Below are 23,115 nucleotides of genomic sequence, written 5' to 3'. Positions count from 1 at the left end.
GTTTTGTGCAAAGAAACCCTTTGTTGGCACCAATTAAGCTTGCATAACTGTGCTGGGTTTATCTTATTTATTACTGTCATGTTAAATGCTCAGCCTGCCTTCAGATCGGAGGTTACTCAACACCCTTTTAATTTTTCAGCTTTTAAGTCATTTAGCATATTTCATCCCTTGCAGAAGAAAACCACTTAGGAAAAAGAAATCTTTATTTTATATTTTTTGTATACTTGTACACAAGTAAAATAAAATGCATATCTATATATACTGCAATCTTGTGAAGGAAAAGGTAGCATTCTTTAACAAATGCTGCCCGTAAACATGGTGTGATGGAATGAATACGGAAAAACTGCAATATTCATAAACATAGGATTAAAACAGCATCAAATTCATTACCTCTGCAAATGGGAACCTGCAATATTGTTTAGTGTGATGTCAAGTTACAAACAAATTTTAGACATTCTTTTCAGAGCATTTCTTACACATTTTTTTTTCCTGTAAATAAACCATATTTCTTTATCATCTGCTGTAGCAAAAGCTGCTTTGTGGGCAAGTGCAGTTCCGAAGATCAAAGGTATAATTCACAGGTTTTAGGACAAATAAATTATGTACATCTCGGTGTCTGTCTTTTTTTTTTATGTCTTGTTTTTGTTTGTTTGTTTGTTTGTTTTTTTATAAAGGCATCCAGTTAACTTTTGTGTAACAAAGCTTTCTCAGGGTGAATGGTAGTTTGCTTTCGTTTGTAACATTTATGGAGGTCAGCAAAAGTCTTGTATTAAAGTGTCATCAACCCAGGAAAAGAGTTAATTTTAGCAGAATAACAGTAAGCTCCACACCAAGGGAGGGATCAAAAGGCTTAGGCTGAGCTGTAACGTGGAGCTGTTTCCTTGCTGGGTGAGGCGGCACTGGGCCTTTGATTTGTTCTTTTTAGAGCAGCCCTGCCTCTTTTTGGTTGGGACTGTGGAAGGTTCAATAGGCTCTAGAAACTCTGGTTTCAACTTGGTCATTGGAGGGTCTACAATGCTGGGGAAGGTCCCAAAAGGGGAATCATTTATCTGCTTGTTGCTGCTATTTTTGGAACGGTCTGTCTCAATGTACTTGGTTTTGGACATATTCTCCTTATCCTTGAGAGGGTTGTTGGAGGATGGCCGGCTGCTGTGGGAAGAAGGACCTGCCTTGCCTTTAGCTTCATATATAAAAGATTTATCCATTTCTGGCTGGCAGCACTTCACAGAGCCATCATGGGAGCTGAGAGGAGGGTTCCCGGTGGGCAGTTTACCAGACCTGGTCTTAGTGCTAAAAACACTTGTTCGAATCTGGTTGAAAGAGTCGACGCATCCTTCCAAATCAGAGCTCTGCAGCCTTTTGAGGTCTCTCCCTGCCAGATGGGGTGGAAGGTGGCACTCTAGCTCCGAAGACGATCCTTTAAACTGCCTAAACCAATTCCAGAGGGATCGAGCCTGGCAGTCGCAGATCCACTGGTTGCCATTTAAGCGAAGGTACTGGAGGGACACCAGAGGAGCCATGGTTTCCCCTGTGAGCACGGTCAGGTTGTTGTTAAATAGATATAAGGTCATCACTTTCCCAAGGTCATGAAAAGACCGGCGGTGAACCAGGCTGACTCTGTTCTGGTGCAGAAGCAGACGGTCAAGGTTGATTAGCCCACGAAAGACGTTCTCTGACAAGCTCTTGATTTTGTTACCATGCAAAAACAGGTAGGTGAGGTTTGCGAGATCTATGAAAGTGTCATCCAGCAGGTTCTGTAGATTATTATCCTGAAGGTAGAGATATTGCAAGGAAAACAATCCCCGAAAAAGCCCTGTGGAGAGTTCCAGGAGCCCACATCGATCCAGATGTAAGGTGTGGAGGTGAACAAGACCACGGAATGTGACAGGATTGATAGACTTCAGGTTTGTGTTGTCACTGAGATCTAACTCCTCCAGTTTGCTGAGTCCATAGAAGGCTCCAGGCTCAATGAGGCTGATGTTGTTGGAGTGGATCCAAAGAATTGTCATGTTGCGACAGGAGGTGAAGCTGGTGGACCTCACAAGGGTTATCTTGTTGTTGTGCAAGAAGATGCGCTGGCTCTGGATGGGTATCTCTGTTGGGATTGCTGTCAGTCCTTGCTGCTGACAACTTATCGTAATCTTCGGTTCGCTGTAGCATACACACGCCCCAGGGCAAGACTCCACTTCTGACTGGATGTTCAAGCAAAACACCAAAATCAGCAGTTTGCTTCCTAAAGGACAACAAAAATAGTATGCAAATTAGCCAGTGTCATGGGAGAGCACTTTTCTCTGCAACTAATAGATGAGCCTGAAAATCACCCGTCTAAGTGCATTGACATTAACCACAAACAACATATGCCAGGAGCCAAACAGTTAAAATGAAGAATTAAAAATGTTCTACCACTTAGCACAATAGTTAAAAGCAGTACACACTCATAGAGAGAAATCCTGAGCACTTCCTTGGCCTTTTGCACTTGGGAGACCTCTGACTTCGGTCGCAAAAGTAAGTGATAGTCATTATGTGTTTGCATCATAGGTCTTGAATGCATGTCTAAAATAAGCCTGGTTCTAAGGAGCTTACCTCTGAGCAAAGGGGCTGCCTCCTCAGGGGCCATTTGTCTCTGTCACAGGCACCTTTAGCACAGTTCAGGCTGTGATAAAGCACCTGCAGTGGCAGAGCTGTGCTGGGCAACTCTGCGTCCCATCCAGTGCGATCAGCTTCTTGCCTGCCTGCACTCAAAATGTAAGATAAGGCTTCTGTGACTTTCCATGAACAATTTCTGATTGATCCAATCTTTCTGCAAGAAATAACTGCAAGGGATTCTCAGAATAACTTACAGGTCAGACCTGCCTGCAAAGGCCTTGGAGCCAAGAGCATCCTCCAATAGTCAGACCTTTACACCACACATTTGGGCTTCCCTTCCTCTCTCCTCTTCTGCCCTCTGAATCTGTGCCACTGAGGAAGAGGAGAAAAGAGAGTTTTCCAGAGGGCAGTGCTGTTCTTGGAGGAAATCATGTACAAGCCTTGATTAAGAGGTTCCTCAAAGCTTGCAAGGCAGAAGCAGGTTTTGTGCATCCCAAGAGTGCAGGCAATCCAGTGGGGTTAAAGAGCCCCCGAGAGGAGTATTTTTTCATGGTGACAACCACCTGCTTTCCCAGGAGCTGGACTGCAAGGGACCATGGGGCCTCGAATCACAGTGAAGTATGTGGATTCATCACATCTGATGCATGTTTGGGAGGGGCCTGCAAGATGGGCAGAGATAGGGCAGAGGTGTGCAGCCAACACCAGCTTCTGAAAGGGGACCTGGGAAAGAGTCAGTGTGAATGAGGCCAGTTTCAACAATGCTTTACCAGCAATTAGCAGCAAGTAATTAAATCACTTCCTCTAAACCACATACTGAAGCTAAAGCAAATGGGCAGCAGCCATAGCAGCGGGATGCTGCATTTGTGTAACACCATGTGTGACCAGGGACGTGTGTGTCTCCTTCCCAGCTCATTACAGCACCTCTGGCAAAGGGATGCACTCCTCCCAGTCACTGGGGAGCCCCAGCCCAAGCACAAACAGCAGCTGTGGGAGGTTTTCTCTTCCTTGAAAGACTGAAAATATTGTTCAGGCATTTTGATGCCTCATTACACTTTAAGGTAGAATAGCAGAGTTCAGAAATCCAGGAAAAAAAGAAGAGAAGCCAAGATAGTAAAGTCACTTTTCTGTCATAAAAGGCTGGGATCTAGGCCTGAGATTCCTTCTAGTAAAAATAATTCATCAAGCGCAGCTAATAAATCTGTGGAGATCCAACAGTCCAATATAGACAGGAGACTCCTATACATCATCATTCACATGGGAGAAAAAATAACAGCTCAGCATGCTGAGATAATTTGAGCCTGATATTATTAGCTGCTGAGCATCCCTGGAAGGCAGTGTGTTGAGAGCAGTATTATGACACATTCTGGCTGTCATGTTTTGACATATCATGTCCCATTGTATGGAGTAAAGTAACACGAGACAACTGAAATCCCCTGCTGGAGACATGTCACACCAAGAGGAGCTTCCTGGGAAATTAAAACAATGTCAGCATCCCTCTGACCAGCACAATTCTTCTCCAGCTGATAATAAAAAACTGCAGCCAGAGAAACACACCTTTCTGGAGCCTCTTCCATGATTTGGATGATGGGGACCCAGTGGTACTGCAGCTACATGACACACTCCAGCAGAACCACTTTTGGGCTGTGGGCACCACTGCAGATTCCATGGCTCTTTCCAGCTGCTCCTGGTAATACCGCAGGAGCTGCAGCCTACTCAGGGAATATCCAACCACGACCCAGATGCATCCACACACCTTAAACATGTGACACGTTCACAGCAGAATGGATGCAAAGCACCATTCCTACGGGAGAGGAATCACAGTGACAGTACTCCTGGTCTAGCTCCAGACAAGGGAGGCAACTGCATAATAAATATGGGGAGAGAAAGAGAGAACATGAAGCAGCCAGCAGAGAACAAGGGATGCATGTGAATATCACCCTGCCCTGTGCTATCCCTTCCAGACAACCGTGCTCCCCTCTTCCTCCACCCTCTGCATCACTTGATGATTGTACGCAGAGTCCCTTTCTTACAGGCAGAGCTGCCGGGGTAAGTAGCCAAGTCCTGTCTCAGCTTTTGGGTGTGTGCAGAGCTCAAGACATACTACAGCTTCTCCCTAGCACAAAGGAACAGAAGGAAAGGAGCAAATCCTTCTCCCTTTTTTTCTCCCATTGCTGCTGCTGCCTCTGCAGCTGCCGGGAGCTGTGAGTCAGTGGCACTGATAGCTGGCTGCCAGTGGAGCAGCACAGGGAAATTAATTACAGTCAGGGCTAGCCTGTGTGCTTTAATTAGGGACCTGGTGTTCATGAGCTGCTCAGATGAGCTCTTTCCACCAGAGACAGTTGCTGTCAATCACCCCCTAAAGGTTTTTTCCAGTTTCTCTCCTGCTGTGCAGCTCAGCTGTGTCCTGGCTGAGCCATGCTGAAGCTCAGCGCCCAGCAGGCACCAGAGTGTCCAGCCAGTGCAGGGCTTGAAGCAAGCACAGGTGTGGGTGCAGACCACAGGCAGCCTTGGGAAGTGAAGCTGATGCTGCAGCCCCCTTATTCCCAGTCCTGTAGCAGAGACTAGAGAGACTGTGCCTTGGCCTGCCCCTGCTACTCCGAGGAGCTTCTCCATCACTGGCATTCAAGGTCCAAATGGGTAACTTCCTTGTGCTCAGCCTGCCCCATCTGCAGAACCCACCAAGTGCTGTGAGGCACGCAGACTTTGCACCAGGATAGTTTCACCTGTCCAACTCCAAACAAATATTACCTGGGTCTGACTGCCCAGTTGCTAAGTGAGTGACCACTTTAGGACTGGGATGAGCACAAGGCAGGGTCCTGGGACAGGAAGATTCTAAGACTTGACATCAGGACATGTTAATTAAGCCACACAGATTTAGGATGGCTTGGAGCACAGCAGAGCTTTTTACTGTCTGCCTGGACTACACCCCTGTATTTTCACGTAATCTCTTGCTTTAGATCAAGTCCTGCAAGACTGAATTATGCCAACTAGCATTGCTGGGGCTGGACCCTATCAGCCTGAAACATGCCCCTGTTTGGGGCCCAATGTCATAACACAGATCACAGACCCAAGCCCCTTCCTGCTGAGAAAGACTCCCCAAAGACCCTCTGGATGGGACACATCCTGACAGTGCCCAGAGCCTGAACACTGTCCTGCATACCACACTACACCTTGTTTCCCTTGGCAAAAAATGGAGGGGAGGGAAGAGGCCCTTCAGAGGGTGGTCAAGCAAAAACCGCATAGACGCAGCTTAAAACTTGCCAGGAGTAGTGTGAGTGCCATGGGCTCCTGCTCTTCCTGAGATAGACCAAGGATTTGTGATGCTGAGGGGTTCCAGTGGGTGCTACTCTGTGTGTGAAGGTCACCAGACAGGCAGAGCCCTGGCTGAGGACATAAAAAACAGGAATCCAGGGGACTGCGGCAGGAAGAACCCCGCTATGCCTCAGCCTGGCTGGCATGGGCAACCACCATCATTCATTTTCCTGGAGTGTTGGGTTCAGCTCTGCTTGCCCTGAGGAAAATAATCTTGGAGTAACATGCCTCTTAGATAAGAAGCCATTCCTACCCCTTCCAGATTATGATTAAAACTTAACTGGATAGTTCCAGTCAAAAGCAGAAGATGAAAGAAAACCCAGTCCCTGGAACCTTCAGTCCCTCCAAGAGTTTGGCTTCGAGTTTAGCATTTGTTCCTCCAGAGCTTTCTTAAAAGCCAGAAACCTCCTTCAGTCAAACTGCTGTACTTCCCCTTTGCCATCTCAGAAGTGTTATGACTCATGGAACTGGGAAGCAATTAAAGTGGGTCCATTATCTGTCTTTCCGCTAGTCCCCTGTGCGATCGCATTGTCAAACATGGCAATTAGAAAGAAAAGGCTCCGGGGGCCTCTAATAGATGCTTTGCAAACTTTTTAAGAGGCCAAAGCAAAATGCAATTTTCTGCAGTTTGCAGAGCCGCGGCCTTTCTCTGCCGCTCTGCACTTGTCTCTATTGATTTGGAGATATTATAATGCGGCTTTCCTACAGTGGAGGGTCAATAATCATTTGAATTCTCTCCTGGTTGGGCATAAAGGGAGTGCTTTACAATACAAAGCCTTTTGCTGATGCACACAGCATTTTGCCTTTGTTTATAGTACAGAAACACCTTGGCTGCTTAATTCCCTGTTCTGAACTGGTATTGTTTGAAATTCAGCGCATGGCTTTGAAAGACACTCTCTAAAGCAGCTTCAGTGTCTTCCGCTTTGCCCTGTAGCCAAAGGTGGGTCTGCATGTGCGTGAGTGAGTGTGAGTGCATGTGCGCCAAAAGGAAGAGGACAGCACTTTTATTCATTTCATTTCAAGTTGAAGTTGAATTAAGAAGTGAAAGAGGCAGGAGAATTGATTTGGATGAGTCTCACCCCAGGCTGGATTTTCCCTCCCATTTGCTGCCTCCTCACTCTGCTGCAAACTTTGTGATGGTGCAGCTGGAGTGGCTGTAGGGTGAGGAGGAGGGGAGAGGAGAAGGGCTGTGCCACCATTCCCACCTGGGAGAAGTAAGCAGCGTTACAGCTCTGGGGAACCAAGGACTTGAAGCAGGTACTGACAGAACAGGTCTCTGCTGGCAAGCACCTGCAGGCAGCCACCTGGCAGCTAGCTGCAGCAGGACATTGTGGGGTTGCTGCAGGTCCTGTGGCATATCTGCAGCTTTGTGGGGATTTTGGGGTGTCAGGCACCCCTGTGGAGGTGAACAGTCCATGGGTCACCAAAGCTCCATGTCTAATCCAGCATGCTCAATTGCTCTCCAGGCTCAGGTGACTGGGTCAGTTTGATCTCATTGGGCTGTTGCTGGAGCTCAGTGTCCCAGCTCACACCACTACTGGCACAGGCTGCCCTGAAAAACTGCGGATGCCTCATCCCTGTAATTGCTCAAAGCCAGGTTAGATGGGGCTTTCAGCAACCTGATCTGCTGGAAGGTCTCCCTGCCCATGGCAGGGCATTAGAACTAGGTGGTCTTTAAGGTCCCTTCCAACCCAAACCATTCTATGATTCTACGAAAACGCATACATCTTGTTCCAGTACTGAATCACAGTTGTCTAAAAATAGGTGGCTAATTCCCTCTTAGGCACACCTGAGGGTATGATATGCCAACAGGAGTGCTGGAAGATTGGGCACAGCTCCTCTGGGAGACCCGTGCTCAGCAGCTGTAGCCAGCTGTGACATAAATGGCACCAGGCAGCAATGTTTAGGCACCAGAATCTTCTATAGGTACAGTCTCTGATCCCACACACTCTGGGACTGCATCTTGATCCATGAACCTTTGGGACTGTGGTGCTCTTTATTCTCTTTGTCAGTGCAACCTCAGTTCTGCTCATTGGTATATCCAGTCTCTACCCTGAATAAGACAGAATTTCAGTGGAAAAAATACAATATGCGGTCAGAAATGAAAGGTCATTTCCGTAATGCATCCAGGCAATAGATGTGCCATTTCCTAACTTCTAGGTGTTCATCTTTTCCACCTAAATCATACTGCCTTAATATGATTTTCAGACTTAATATTGCAGGGACATTTTTAAGGGAAAACGGTAAAAGCGAGTTATATCATGTGCAATTCTTAGACTCCCTCCTCACCAATCTCCAGAGGGGTTTGAATACTGATTCTTCAGCACTGCTTAGGGCTGAACTACGAGACTTCTTACGTGAGCTGTGTGCAGCACAAATTCCAACCAGGGCAGCTCCATCCATTCACAGGCAGGTGCCAAAGCAGCTCCTGGCTGCTGGTGCTCCCCATCCCTGCCAGGGGCTCTCCAGTGCTCCCAGCATTTTGGCAGCAGCATTGGCTCAGGCTGACATTTGGGCAGGGTTATTCTTTTGGTGGTTTGCCAGTGTTTCTCTCAGCAACATCAGGGAAGGAAGGAAAAGGTGATACTTAACAGTTTATATTTCAGCCAATCTGAATATGAATTTCATGAGGAGGAAAAAAAAAAAAGAAAGAAAGAAAAAAACTTCTCCTATAGCCAGAGGGTTTTCCTCCTGCTGAATTTCAAAGACTTGCTGCAAGCGATGGAGGTGTGAAAGATTCACAAAGAAAAGGTCATGAGAATCCTTTATAGGGGAAAATATCAAGGGATTTAAATACAGGAGTCATTAGGTCCCCGTATGACAATAACACTTGTACCAATTATTATAGCCTAGTAATTCCCTGTGAGGCCAGGAAATGAGAAGGAGAAAAGCCCTGTTCATTATAATACAGTAACATGAGAAAAGCTGCACTGACTCAGACAAAGAGGCATTTGGGTTGGTCTGAGACAGTGGTCAGGAGTAGATGGAGATGGAAAGGCAATACAAGATGGTGTGAGCATTGCCTTGGCATCTTTTCATTGGAAAACAGTGGCCCAGGACCTGCTAGAGCCAGTTTCATTTCTCTTTAGTAGACCTTGAAACCTTTCTACTCTTTCAGGTTTTCACTAAGCCATAGGTCATTGCATCAGTGCTGCTCCAGACATTTTTGCTTCACTTCTCTGCATCTTTTCCAGGTTTTCTTCACTGTTGGCGTAGGAGGACAGGACTCAGGATGCAGCTGCAACATGGACTTGTACAGAGGTTTAGATGTCCTTTTCTGTCCCTCGCAGTTCCTGCACTCTGTTGGCTATTTAACTATCATTCAGCGTCAGGCTGAAGTTTTCAGAGAGCCCTCCACAAAGTCCCCAAGATCACTTTGCTGAGTGGCAATAGCTCATTTAGAACCCACATTTGTGTTTGTTTAGGTAAGGATCTGGGCTGTTTGCCAGTGTACATTACTTTGTATTTATAAATGCTGAATTGCATCTGCCATCTAGTCTGTGGTTATGTATTTTACCATGTAACTCCTTGCTGCAACAAATTGTGTACCCAAAATATCCACTGTCCTTCGAGCAGAAATATTATCATTGTTCACAGTTGTGCCCAAATCTTAAAATGCAAGTTGGTCGTAAGCAGTGACATCTTCCATCATCTTCCATGATCCAGAAGCCAATCTGCAGCACTGGTCCACAAAAATAAGGAGCCAGTAACACCTACCTATCAACACAGGCTAAAGATGCTTCTCAAAAATGGTTTACTTAAAAAGAATAAACTTTCCTCATACCTTTAATATGGGGTTTCTCTCTTAGGCATTAAAAAGCTGATCTAGTTACCACTTTTTTTTTTTTTTTTTCTATGGATAGGCATAGGAACATCCCATAGATATTCTAGGCCATGATTCAGTGAGGACTCCTTACACCCCTATGCTCTGCCACCTCACCTGGTGGGACTAAATCTGCAGAAGCAGAATTTTCATCTGTTCTCACATGGGATGTAATAAACCTGTGTTTTTTCCACCTGTCCTGTTTCCAGCTCTGCTTTCCCCTTCTATCCCATATCTAGAGGCAAAACCCTACAACCTTTAAAATATTATCCTTGGAAACAACCTAGAGGTGTAAAACAGAAGGATTTTTAAAAACCAAACAAAATACAAACCAAACTCCATACCAAAATGATGCACCTGGCAATGGAGACACTAGGTAATTTGCTCTACAGACTAGATCTCGACAGGACCTGGGCTGGTGATCATACAGTGCTCCTTGCAACCCACTGCCGCTACACCTGGGAGAGCAGAGAGGTGGGCAGCAGGATGTCAGCCAGCTACTTCTGTTCCCTTGTAGACCATCCCTGTGCTGACTGATGTAAAACTCATATAAGCTCAGTACAGAAAAGATGATTCTTCACAAGAATGGTTAGGGACCACAAGCTCATGGACCAGAACAGAGCCAGAGAGGACTCAGGTTCAAGGACAGCACACCTCACTTCGTCAGTCTCCAAACCCTGTCAGTGCATGCAGGGGTCAGTTTGGCCCAGAATTATATATTAAAAAAAAAAAAAAAAAAAAAAGATACATGGCCATATTCCACTCTCCTGAAGACTTATCACAAAGCCTTGGCCTTGCCTTGCTCTTGGCCCTCTCTAGTGCCTCCACCGGCGTGAGACCGTAAAGGTCCCTACATCACAGCTTGCCGTGTGGCTAATCACAACACCAGCATCAGTACTGAGCAGAACACATATGATCTGTAGAGATCTGACTCTGAGCAGGTGACTTTGATTACCTGCTGGATACCATGCTGGTTATTAAATTGTATGTTAATAGCTGGAGGAAAGGCAAAAATCTCCAGATATCCAGCATAGGGGACAGTCTGTGACAAAGGAGAAGTCCAAGGCAAATACTTGATGTTGAAGACAGATGAGAGGCAAGAGGTTGGGGCTAGAAAAGCCCAGCTACAAGTGTCCAAAGGCAAGGTGAAAGCACATGGACTGCAAAGGACATTTGGAGCAGACAGGATGCCTACAGCATCCCTGGGAAAAACAAGCGTGCAGGAGGAAAGAGGAAGAGAATCAGAAGGAAGGCTCACTGAACAACTGTAGACAGATGCTAGCGTCCATGAAGATCTGTGGGTACAACCTGAACTCTCCATATCCACCTGATCATATGTCATGAATGCATCTTGGATGCTGAGTAACTGCTGTGGTCCTGAACCACCACACAAAACCACAATGGTGCATTTATTGCAAAGCTTGGCCAGACTGAGCACACTGAGTAGGAGAGGAAGTGGGCTCCTTCCTCACAGCCTGGGAGAAATGTCATGTATTTTCTCCAAGTCACAGCCCCCAGGGGCTACATATTAGGGACATGTCCCTGCCACATTGTCTTTTACAGTTTCTTGCAAAGTATCTTATGACCAAATCCATACCCAGCCCAGTAAATCCTAGCAAATCCCAGGTTGGCTGAGGGCTTTAAAAGTGGTCAAGACCCTCATTTCAATCCTATATGGAAGGAATGCACTGAGCATACTTCATGACCAGGACCATCTATGACATCCCCACCATGCAATCCTCATACTGTGAGGAATGAAGTGAGAAAACAAGCACTGTGAATCACAACAGGGTCTACAGAAGTTGGTGTTATCTGTGTCATATTTGTCAGAAATGAGGGACAAACAGGTGTCCAAAAGATGTATACTCCTGCTCTTGAGATGACTTAGATCTCTCACGGAACTCAAAGTATATCAGAAATGCTTCAAAATACTGTTACTAAAGAGGCAGAATTTCCTGCACATCCAAACCCAGCACTAGTGGAAGCACTGTGTGTGAGTGACTCAGAACAGGAGAGGTAAAGCTGCAGATGGCATTTACACCTGCTTCCCCCAGCCATCTGGGACTGCTCCCCACCTGGCAGCTGCAACTCCCACCCCCACATCTTCAGCACTGGAAGTGCCCCATTGCACTAGGCAGTATTTTTCTCAGTTTTCTCCTAAAATAACAGTCATGTCAACTTTTGCTACAGACCCAGCATCTGCAGATAATGTGGAACGAAAGAAGGAAGTTTTGGAAAGACTGGAAGGAAATGTAACTCCAGATAATCTGAAAATTGCCCATAACTTCAGTTTTGTTGTCTGCAGGGACACAGACAACCTTTGCAGCTGAAGACACTGCTCAGGAGCAAATGTGGGATGGAGAGAACACTTTAATTTCAACTTTCAACACAAACACTTTTTTGAACAACAGCTAGAAATGAAAACATGAGAGCGGTAGTTGTGGGTGGCTGAGGATCATATTTCTATATCCTTTTCCTTTCTGAGCCTGGAAGACCAAATTTTTCCATCCCAACCCATGAGTCATCACCTCGAATGGTAGAGTATCAGAGCCATGCAATCAAATACAAGGTCTCTACTATAAAGCTGTCTTAAAGAAGACTTTGTGATGCAAACACAGGACATTTCTCAGCATTTCCTGGTCACCTGGACCCTCCACTGGTGGACAGGGAAACCAGCCCAGGCTAGCCATGGATCGCCTCCTTTACCTTGTCTCTCTTGGCATCCCTTCCTGCTGCTCTCCCCAGCTCCCTGGCACACATTGCCACACAGTAATATAGCTCATTCTTTCATTCGCAAATAAAAGCCAGGACTGATTTTTAATAAGTGTGCAAATTCTACTGCCGCTGTCTTTATCAGGAGTTGGCTTTGTTTCCTTTGCAGTTTCGGTATTAGACATGCTTGCCTGCCCTTATGCAGCTCTCTCATTCACTCTCGCCAGATAAGAAACACGACACCCACAACTCTGTAAACATATTTCCCTGAGATGTGCAGACTCTGTGAAGCCAAGCTAAACAAGAGTACAATAGGATGCTAATGATACACCTTCCTGTATGCATGGAAATCAGGAAGCAAACAATGGGGAAACGATCCCAACCTGCAGCCTTCAGTCTCACGCGAGGCAGCGGTTCCTGCCACCAGCCCTTGGAGCTTGGCTGAGTTGCCCACTTCTCCTACAACAGATATCCACACTGAGTTCAAAGACCTCATATATAACACTAGGAATTTGCACTAGATTCCCTTGCCAAAAGCCCTCAATTCAGCCATTATGTTTCATTACAGCTACAGTAGACGACAACATCCTCCAGTTTTTTAATCAAGGTGGATAAAAACTCCCTGTTCTGTCTTCAGCTTCCCCTCTTCATCCAGAGATCATGTTCATCCATTTTGCCACTACAGGGCATTAAATGTTCATAATCACCTGTTATCCAATATAGCCCTTAAATCAATTTTAGAGTCACTGCTCTGGAGCAGGCAGTCTCCCAGCCTGATGGAGTGCCCTACATTCTGCTCTCAGAGATGGATGACCAAGCATTTAGCTGTATTAAAATTCATGTTGTTTCACTGTTGCCAGTCTACCAAGCAATTGCAATTGCTCTGCGTTAGAGATTTGCCTTCATCATTATTTATCATGGCAAAATTTGAGTCAGCTACAAACTTTACGGGCAACTAATTTATATATATTTTCTAGATCATTCATAAAATTAGTGAAATACACTGGGGGGAAAGCAGAAGCCTGCAAAGATACCGTGCAAGCTGCTTGTTTGTCAATGATCCTCCTACAACAATTGCATTTTGAGAGCTTTTAGCTGCCTGTTTCTTAATCCATTTAATAACTGTCCATTGATTCAATAGAGTGTATTTTTGACCAAGTAAATCAAGTGCCTGACGTAAGTCTAAATATATAATGAAAATACAGATACATGAGCAGAGAATGTTTTCTTGTCCACATCTAAAACACCAGGACATTAGTCCATGCGATAGCAATATCTCTAGAAACAATCCCAGGAAATGGGAAAAAAAAAAAAAAAAAAAAAAAAAGCTCAGGTTTAAGAATATTTTCTGGGAAATCTGCTGGTTAAAACTGATGGTATTTCTATGCCTTTGATCTCTACCTATGTTAACATTTCCTTTTTCTCGCACAGCACTGAGATTGACCAGCCCAGCCTCTCCTTACCTCCTGGGTTTTCCATCTTGCTGGCTTTTACCAGCAGTGTGGGACTGGCCTTTCCTGTCTTTGGGGCTTCCCTGGTTTTCTGATATTCATAAGAAATTAGAAATGGGGCCTTGTCAGCTAATTTTGACAGTGCTCTTACACTGTCCTTAGGAGGAGGCTTGCACATTAATCCATGGCTGGATTACTGTCACTCTCCACAAACCACTCCTAATGGATGATGGATGTCTCACCTCAGCTGGGCATCCCTCTCCAGAGGTGCTACTTCACAGCAAGTTGCTTAATCATTTAGCATAATTTCAGAGAAAATAGAAGATTTCCTTAGCGCTGATGCTTTAAGAGTCATTTTTTCTCCAGGAATGGGTATTCCTGCCACTCTACCACCACTCTACCAACCCTCTGTCAAAGCAATAATCTTTGCCTTCCACAGCGGGCAGGGAAGGCATTTCTTTCCCATGCCAGGCTAGGAAGGCATTGCTTGCCCACTGCCAGGCTTGTCTGAGAAAGGGAGGTTGTAGAAACACATTTTGCTTCAGGCCCTGAAGCATATTACTTAATTAAAAGAACCAAACCATGAAGCTTATTGAAGACAACCTTCATCCTATAGCCGGGACCTGGAAACCTCCATGGGGACACAAACTTTACACCCTGCAGTTCAGTCACTCCATGCAGAGCAGTTTTAGTGCAGCAGGACTAATTTCCCCTAATATTAAGTGGCTATTAATATTTCATGATACTAAGTGAACTTTTTTTCTATTTCATTTGCCATCTTTATTTGTTTAATTCATTTCCTCAGCACCAGGATGGAGACCAAGGACCAACTACTATTTTAGGGGAAAAAGGAATCATGACATCAAAGGAATTAACTGAAGTGGAAACAAACAAACAAAAAAAGAGATGAAGTTGAACAAATTAGGAATAGGCATAATAGACGTTACATCAGAATAAAAAAAAAATGCACCTGGAAAACTAAAACCTACAGGATACATCTGATGTTAAGAGCAAAAACATCAGGCACCAAAATGGCACCTGATAAGAAATATATACATTTACAAGCAAAATATCTCAAATCTTTCAACCTGGAGGGAAAAAAAAAAAAAATTAGAGGGAGAGAAAAAGGAAAAAAAAAGACTCAGAAAAGGCTCTGACACAGTTGCCTTCTTTGGGATTTCTCAAACCTGATGCAATTCAAGGCAGAAGAGTAAATCAGACAAGTGCCTGCTCTCTGGTACACTAGCAACAGCCATGATCCTGTCTTGGAAGCTGATGTAACTACATTTACATCCCCAGATTCCCAGATCAAGTTCATTTGGAGCTGGCTTGGCTATTGTTTGAAGGGATTCACTGATCAAAGAGACATCTAGTAGGAGTTCAGACACTTTCAGAACCTTTCTTGGACTTGTAATTAAACAAAACAGACTAATGAGGTTTCAACCACCAGTTCCCTGCACTAAAACGCATGTACGTATGAACAGTCAGAGTAGCAGAGGTTGAGATTCATATTTGGGGGATTTGAAGACAGAAAAACGTATCTTCTAATCTTTCCCTGCTCTCTTGTCCCTGCCAAACTGGAAGCAAGCTCTTCTTTCTTTGGAGAAATAGCTTGTGCAGCTTCTGACAGCAGTAAGGACAAGGAGAGCAAACCCTGATGGTTCCAGAGGGCACTATCCAGCCAACATGCTTTAAAAAGTGCTCTTTGCACCAGCCTCAGCATATAAACCTTTCAAAGTACCACCATCTCCCAGTAGCAATACTCCAAAAAAGCTGCTCAGCTCAGCAAATCCCTTGCAGCCTTTTGTGGGGAATCTGGGCACGGATCCCACACAAGGAAAACATGAATTCTTCTGAGAAAATGTAGGAATTTTAGAATTTCTGGCACCTCTGTCTTTGCCTTCCTTCCCCTAGGGGCTTTGTCAGAGAGGTAGAGTTAAACTGATTCAAACACTGCTGGATTAGAGTCAGAAAGGCTCCTGCATCTCCATGAAAGCCTCCTTCCACTCACAATTCAGATGCTGCCATTTCTCCTCACCACACTTGGCATCTGACTTGCTGTTTTCCTTTTAAGTTATTATCTGGGGTGACGCCCTCTCACCCCCACCTTTCACTGAGAAAACAGTCCAAGATGGTTTCTTGTGCTGGATAGCTTGGTCAAAAGAGGACCATGCAATAGCATTGCATAAAAAGCAGCAGCAACCTGACAAACAAAGCACCTGGGGAAAGCATACAGAGCAGATTGAGAAGCCATGGCTCACTCGGGTTCAGAATAGAGTAAATTGTGGACAAATTCTTAACTTACATCACCTCAAGCAAGGGTGTCTTCCCAGCTCTTCAAGAACCTTTCCAAAGGAGGGCAATCTCCTCGACTCTGTAACAGCCTTGTCCTCACCTCTGCTGTTGTCTATATGCAGCAAGTGTCTCCTGCCTGCATCCCTCTCCTAGTCATCACCCTTTCTTCTTCACACTGCCACAAACGTAAGTCTTCCTCTGCCTTGAGAAAAGTCTCGCACTTCTCTTTGCTCACAGTTTGTTCTTCTGTGGGGTCCATCTGTGAGAGGAAGGTCTGTGTCCTGCCCCAGAAAAGTCCATGGTCCCTGTGTCAGCCACTGAGTGCACTGCTAGGTTCTGCTGGTGGCAGAACTGTACATGACTTCTACATTAATAAAAAATCTTATGGATCCCTATTCTTCCCAGGATGGAGGGTGCCTGGGGTCCTGCTAGCTTCCTTTAGTGAAGCCATCATGTGTTCTCCATCCTCAAGATAATACTTTCCAAATCCCTAAATCCACTTCATTATCAAAATACTCCAGCTCCTTTCCCAACAATCTAGAGGTCAACTTGAGTTTTTTTTTCCATTCCCAAATGTATGGCTTGACATTTGCTAATGTTAAAATCCAGTAGCTATTTCTTTCTTCTCTCCTCTTACGTGTTTAAATCCTTGTGAAGGTGCCACATGGCTCTTTACCCTCACGTTAGCTGCCGGTGCCCAGAGACTATTATCAGGGAACAGGCTAATCCTAGATTTGGAAGGTCCTTCTGGGCTTTCCTGTGATGGGATTGGGCGTGGGGGAGCCTGATGATTTGGTTTGCTCAAAATCATGGCCTGAAGTGAAATCAAACAAGTTCAGTGTCCTCCTCTTCACCTTCCCTGGGACTCCGGCCTGTTTCCACAGCGCAGCATCCCCTCCTCTCCAGCTGGACAGAGAGCAGCAATGTGTGCGAAACAGCAGCAGTGGATGGTCTCTGAAACAAGGGTAGCTGGCGTAGTGACAAACCTCCCCAAGAGCTGTCAGCACCTAAAATGTAATGGCCACAGCAGTTCTCAAAACTCCTCTCACCTGCCTGCAAAGCTGATGGCACATACATTTTCTTACCTCCTACCAGTGTGAGAGCGCATGCATCTATCTGCAGGTGTTAATGGACTTCAGCAACCAGGGGATCTCCTGGCCAAATGAACATGGAGAGGCTTGGAAGGGGGCCCACTGGTGTACACCTATTTCACCCACAAAGCCAGTGTGGTGAGGGAGCTGGTTGTCATAGCTCCACGATGACTGACCTGAGGCGGAGACCTGTACCTCCGTCCTCAGTTAGCTGGGCACAGCAGGCAGAGGGACGACACATTACAGGATCATCTGACTCACTCTTTATATGTCACATGAAATAGGTATTAATACTAGATTAAAGATGTGACTACTACTGCCTGAATGATCCTAACTGAAGCTTAATGTTAACTGGTTGATGTATCGGGAAGAGGATGTGTGCTGTGCTAGGCAGTTGGGGCCAGCATTAGACGCAGACTCACTCATGAATGATCTAGATGGGGGAGGGAGAAAATAGAGGGTTAATTAAATTTGCCCCTGCTAAGCTGGAGAGACTTTCAGCTTTGGTGGGGATAGAAAAATGATAGGACATTTGTGGAAGAAGTGGAATATTGGTATGTGCTAGAAAAATGCAGCTACTTCTGGCGAAATGATCAGCCTTCCAACTAATCAGAGTGAAGGGGAAAAGGCTGTAGATAAAAAAAGAGCCATATCTGAAGAACTGACAGAGAGTTGCAAGATGATGGCTGATAATGACTGAAGGGAAGGTGGTTTACTTGGGACCGAATTTGTGCTCTGTGCTTGCATTGCCTAATGTTAGTCCTTGCCTGAGGCTCCTAGAGACTATCAGAAAGAATATGTTTGTTATTATTGATCGCAGTTACAACAGGTCTTAGGGTCTGATGTTTTTGCTTAACCAAAACACCAAGAAAGTTATGGAAGTGGTAAAAGAAGGAGAATCTGTATCCACAGGTGAACTTAGAGGACCAGTTATGTACATAGGCTGAAATGTCTTAATTGTGTGTCTTTAGGGCTGCAGAATCCTGGAAAAATACAGGAAGAAGCAGTGTAGCATGCTAAATTAACTGAGCAGAAGGAAGAAGGACTGTCCCACCAGTCACTACAGCAAGGCTAATCAACAAGGAGACATGGGAAGACCACAGAGACAAACATATTGTTCCTCCTCTCTAGTTCAAATTTGAACCCCAAAAATGAGCTGTGCAATGGCAGGCTACCCAATGCTGTCAGTCTGGTACCCACATCAAGACAGAGCTGAAATGAGGCAGTAAACCAAAACCCTAGGTCAACCCTAGGCAGGTTGTTTGCAAAGAGCTGGACAAAATAAAACCAGAAACTTTTGGACAGAATACTCCCAGCTCAATTTCTGCCCCAAATTGGAACAGAGCATCTGGATTTAAAGCCATCACTCAGACCAGCACAGCACCAGAGGTGAATTTTCTTGTGCCTCCTTTTTGTCATCCTTATTCAAAGGAAGGGAAGGATGTGGTGTTCCACAAAAAGAGATTTTCCAGAGATCAAAGAAATGTTTGGAAAAAAGGGACATCAAAACATTACCTTTTAGAGGTAAAAATAATCTCATGCCATGACAGATTGTAATAAAGGTCCCCCCCAGCTCTGCTCCACACGAGTTAGAACTTCATTGAAATTTGCCAATGCAAACCAGCTGCAGTCCAAGAAGTCTGTGAAATAACAACAATGAAAGTCAGGTCCCATGACACACAGAAAATTTCTCTCCAGAGGAGAAGCAAATGTGAGACAAAACTCTGAGAAAGAGAGGGACTAAGTGCACTTAAAATCATTTCTAAAGGGAGCACCTTCAAAAAACAGGAAGAAGATAATTCAAGGCAAATGTGGAAGCCTGACCACTTAAAACAGCAACTGAAAACAGACAAGACAACATTGCAACCTCTGGAAAAAAAAAGAAAAAAAAAAAAAGAAGTCAATGTTTGATAGCAGAATTATTGCACAAAAGCAAAACAATTTTTCTAATGCTGGCAAAATAATTTCTGCAATATCTGGAGGAACAGACCTACAGCTTTCAGAACCACAGGAATCCCTCATGCCTACAAGGAAGTTCAGCCACTCCCAACAGTCACAAGGGAAGTCCGTGGCTGAAAGACACTGGGGGGGGAGGAATCTAAATGAGAAAGAAATCAAAAAACACTTGCAACTAAGCCTTCTGCTAAGATGTTTGTAATCTTTGGTGCATCTGAGATTTTCACAGCCTTGCAAGTTGTCCATAGAAATTAATAAATTAATATACGGCACTGATTTAAGAATTAAACACATATATAAATAAATAGATATCAGCTACCATGAGACATGAGACCACTCGTTTCAATTTATATTCTACAGCTGTTGATCAGATCACATCTAGAAACAAACAATATAGCAAAGGAAACAAATGACATACAATAGGTGCAAAATCAGCATTTTAATGTCTGAGTTACTATAAACTACCTAATCTAAGAGAAGAATCTCCCAGAGGATAAAATAAATAGGCTTTGGTGGTTACAGAAGATTCTGAAAATGTGTGGTACTTCAAAGCACATACTGAATTGGCTTTGATGGAATGGAAGATCCCACGCCATCTTCCACACCTCTGACACATCCTCTAAAGGAGTACATCATCACCTCTGGCTCTGTTGCATCTGCTTCGCCCACCCTTCTCTTGATCGGTCAGGCTGGGCCCTGGTGTAAAACTACCATCCATCACCCTTTCTCTGTGGACTGTCTGAATAATATCCAAAGTAAAGCAAAGGTATCACAGATTTGTCTAAGATCAGTATGAACATTTCAAATCATATTTGCATGAAATTTGAAATAATGAATGCACCATCATGGCACTGAGAAGGACCAACCTTTAAGAGAAATGGTCTGAGTTGAATACCTGATGAAGTCACTGACCCGTTATCCCCAAAAGAAAGTACAAAAATACTCTGACATTTTAGAACATGGCCTCTCCAGTGACTCTGACATTAGAAATAGAAAAAACTTTAGACTACAGGAAGAGTTTACACCAGCTCCAGAAATCCAGACTGACCAGAAACAACAAGTCAATGCTACCAGTGCCATGCTAGTCACGATCACAGCATTGGTTTACCAGGAGGACTCTGGAAGAAATGAGTTAGAGAGGGTGGTGAAACATGTAATTTTCCAAACAAAAGTAGATGCTGATGGATTGACTGCCATTGCAGAAATGAAGAAGTGAAGTATTCTTGTATTTAAGTAGTACAAAATATTTTTAGACACATTTAATACAAACAGTGGACAGAGCATGAGGGAGAGCCTATGAAAAGAGAAAGACTATTTAAAAAGTAGAAAGCAAAGCCCTTGCATAAAAATGTGATCTCTCAACAACCAAGAAGATCACTCTTTAGATTATCAGCTAAAGCTCTCATCATAGGATCACACAAAAATGCTTTTCACACAACCCGCCTACACTCAGCACGCTCTGAAAACTGGTGAGATCCCAGAGCAAAATGGTGGTCTCACACATCTGCCACGAGAGAGGAGCCATTCCTCAGGGCTGGTCCAAGGCACACATATCTTGGGCAGAGCCATCAGATCCCATGTACAGGTTTAAAATCATCAACTTCTGGCAAAAGACACCACTGCTGTCCATTGATAATGATAATGATGATGTAGGAGCATCACAGTATGTCTCCTCATAAACCTGGTGCCCTATATAACTTGAACATGTCTAACTGCAACTCACTGTCAAACTCACAAGCTTAAAGCTATACTTGTATGTTGCTAAATGGTGTCTTCATGGTTTGGGGAAGACTCGAAAGAAACTGGGGCAGTTTCAGGCACCTGAACCCTCAAGATGAGAACTACATCCAAGCGGACTCAAGAAGAACTTGTGAGTATCCTGAAGGGCTGGATCAGTAACATTAGTAGGACGGATTGAAAAATGAAACAGGTTGAGCATGGGTCTGCTATGACGTGTGTAGCAAAAGCTTAGAAAGAGTGGGGCAGGAGATGAACCTGAGGGAAGGACAGAGAACAAGAAGGAGAAGGCCTATTTCAGCCCTTTCTCTGAGGTTGCACTGGACTCAGAAACAGAAACTTCAGAGTGCCCACCCCTTCATATATGATCATTTGGATGTCACCACTGAAAGCCAGGAATCCAGGCAGTATGGAACAAGGAACTTTCTGACTTTGTCTTGGCTCCTAAATCTCTCTTTGACTCTGATGGCAACAGTGTAGGCAGGCTTCACCTTTGAAGCCACTATGGCCTATTTGGAGCTCATTCCTTTCTGGCCTGATGTTCAGATATATCCCAACTCCACAGCTGCAGGTGGATGCCTGTGGGGCTACCGGGAGTTATGAAGCTAGTTCGCGTATGTGCTTGCAGTCAGAGTCATAGGGGAGGAGCATCATGCACGAGGTGGCCTTCATACCCAAGACCAGCCTGGGTGCTGCAGCCCTACAGTTCACTGTTCCATGGCAAGAAGCCCTTTCACACAAAACTGAGGAAAGTTATGAGATTTACTAGCTTTGGGACTCTTCATGCCCACCAAGATTGCAGCACTTGGACAACCCATGCCCTGACCAGCAGGGATAGCTTGTCTACCCTATTTATCACGTCATACGGCTCTGAGCGTTGCAGGTGGGAGGACTTGGTGTTGCTAGAGTGACTGAGGCTGGAGAAATATCTTCAAAGTCCGTCACAATATGTCTGACTTCATGTTGCAGAATAATTAATAAATGCCTTGTTGAAAAGATGTCAGAGAGAGAGGTAGTTGAGGGCTGTGGAGGAAACTCCTGCCGTCCTTTTCTCCCAAGACATTGTTTTCCAAGCAGCTGTCATAACACTGTGTGCTACAACTGCTACTGCAGCCTCTCTCCCATACTAAACTCCAGCCTTTGCTCCACTTTTATTCACCCTAAAACTGCCCCAGTCTTGCTCAGAAACTAAGCTGCTCTCTCACTTGCAAGAAAAATATTTTGGGGAGGAATGACATTTTATCATGACTCTCTTGACATTAACATTGCATACAAAATAAGGGAGAACTCTGACATGCTTTTAAACTAGGGAAATTCAAATAAGGAAGTCAAAACATTACCTGTGGTTTCCTTGACAGAATATGACCCGTAACAATGACTTTCTAAAGTGAGATTACAGAGCTGTCACTGCCACCGTACAACACGGAAATGAGCAGATCAGGCTGATGATGAATGTGTTGCCTTCGTGTTACACTTAGGCTGCTCTGATCCTATTGCCCCCCTCACTTGTACAGCTCAGGGAAGGCAAATGGAGGGAGGGGAAGGGAAAGGTGCTCCCCCCCAAGCCTCTGCCTGGACATCAAAGGAGATCTCTGTGAACTCTTGCTAATTTTCAGGTTTTATCACTGATCTTAAGATCACAGAATCACAGAAACACAGAGTGGGCAGGGTTGGAAGGGACCTCTGAAGATCATCTAGTCCAACCCCCCCCACAAAGCAGTATCACCCAGAGCACCTTGGGCAGGATGGCATCCAGGTGGGTTTTGAATATCTCCGGAAAAGGAAACTGCACATCCTCTCTGGGCTATCTGTTTCAGTGCTCTGTCACCCTTACAGTAAAGAAGTGCCCCCTCACATTGAGCTGGAACCTCCTGTGCTTCAGTTTGTGCCCCTTGCCTCTTGTCCTGTTGCTGGGCACAACTGGCACAACTCCCTCCCCTCAGATATTTATATACATTAATGAGGTCTCTCCTCAGTCTTCTCTTTTTCAGGCTAAACAGGCCCAGTTCCTTCAGCCTGTCATTGTACGACAGGTGCTCCAGTCCTTTAATAATCTTCGTAGCCCTCCTCTAAACTCGCTCCAGTAGTTCTATGTCCCTGTTGTACTGGTGAGCCCAGAACTGGACACAATACTCCAGATATTTAGCTTTTT

General features: G+C 44.8%; 1 protein-coding gene across 1 annotated transcript in view; it reads right to left on the bottom strand.

The window, feature by feature from the left end:
- Positions 1 to 348: 348 nt before the first annotated feature.
- The window catches only part of RTN4R (reticulon 4 receptor), an 80,353-nt gene continuing 57,586 nt past the window's right edge, over positions 349 to 23,115 (bottom strand). The window contains exon 2 of the mRNA XM_035569253.2: positions 349 to 2,233. Within this exon, the coding sequence (XP_035425146.1) occupies positions 804 to 2,233 (1,430 nt within the window). The 3' untranslated portion in view covers positions 349 to 803. The remainder of the gene's footprint in view (positions 2,234 to 23,115) is intronic.

The sequence above is a fragment of the Cygnus atratus genome, chromosome 17, assembly GCF_013377495.2.
Source record: "Cygnus atratus isolate AKBS03 ecotype Queensland, Australia chromosome 17, CAtr_DNAZoo_HiC_assembly, whole genome shotgun sequence".
Lineage (NCBI taxonomy): Eukaryota > Metazoa > Chordata > Aves > Anseriformes > Anatidae > Cygnus > Cygnus atratus.
The sequence above is the reverse complement of the archived record's forward strand: the minus strand, read 5'-3'. Positions and strand labels throughout refer to the sequence as shown.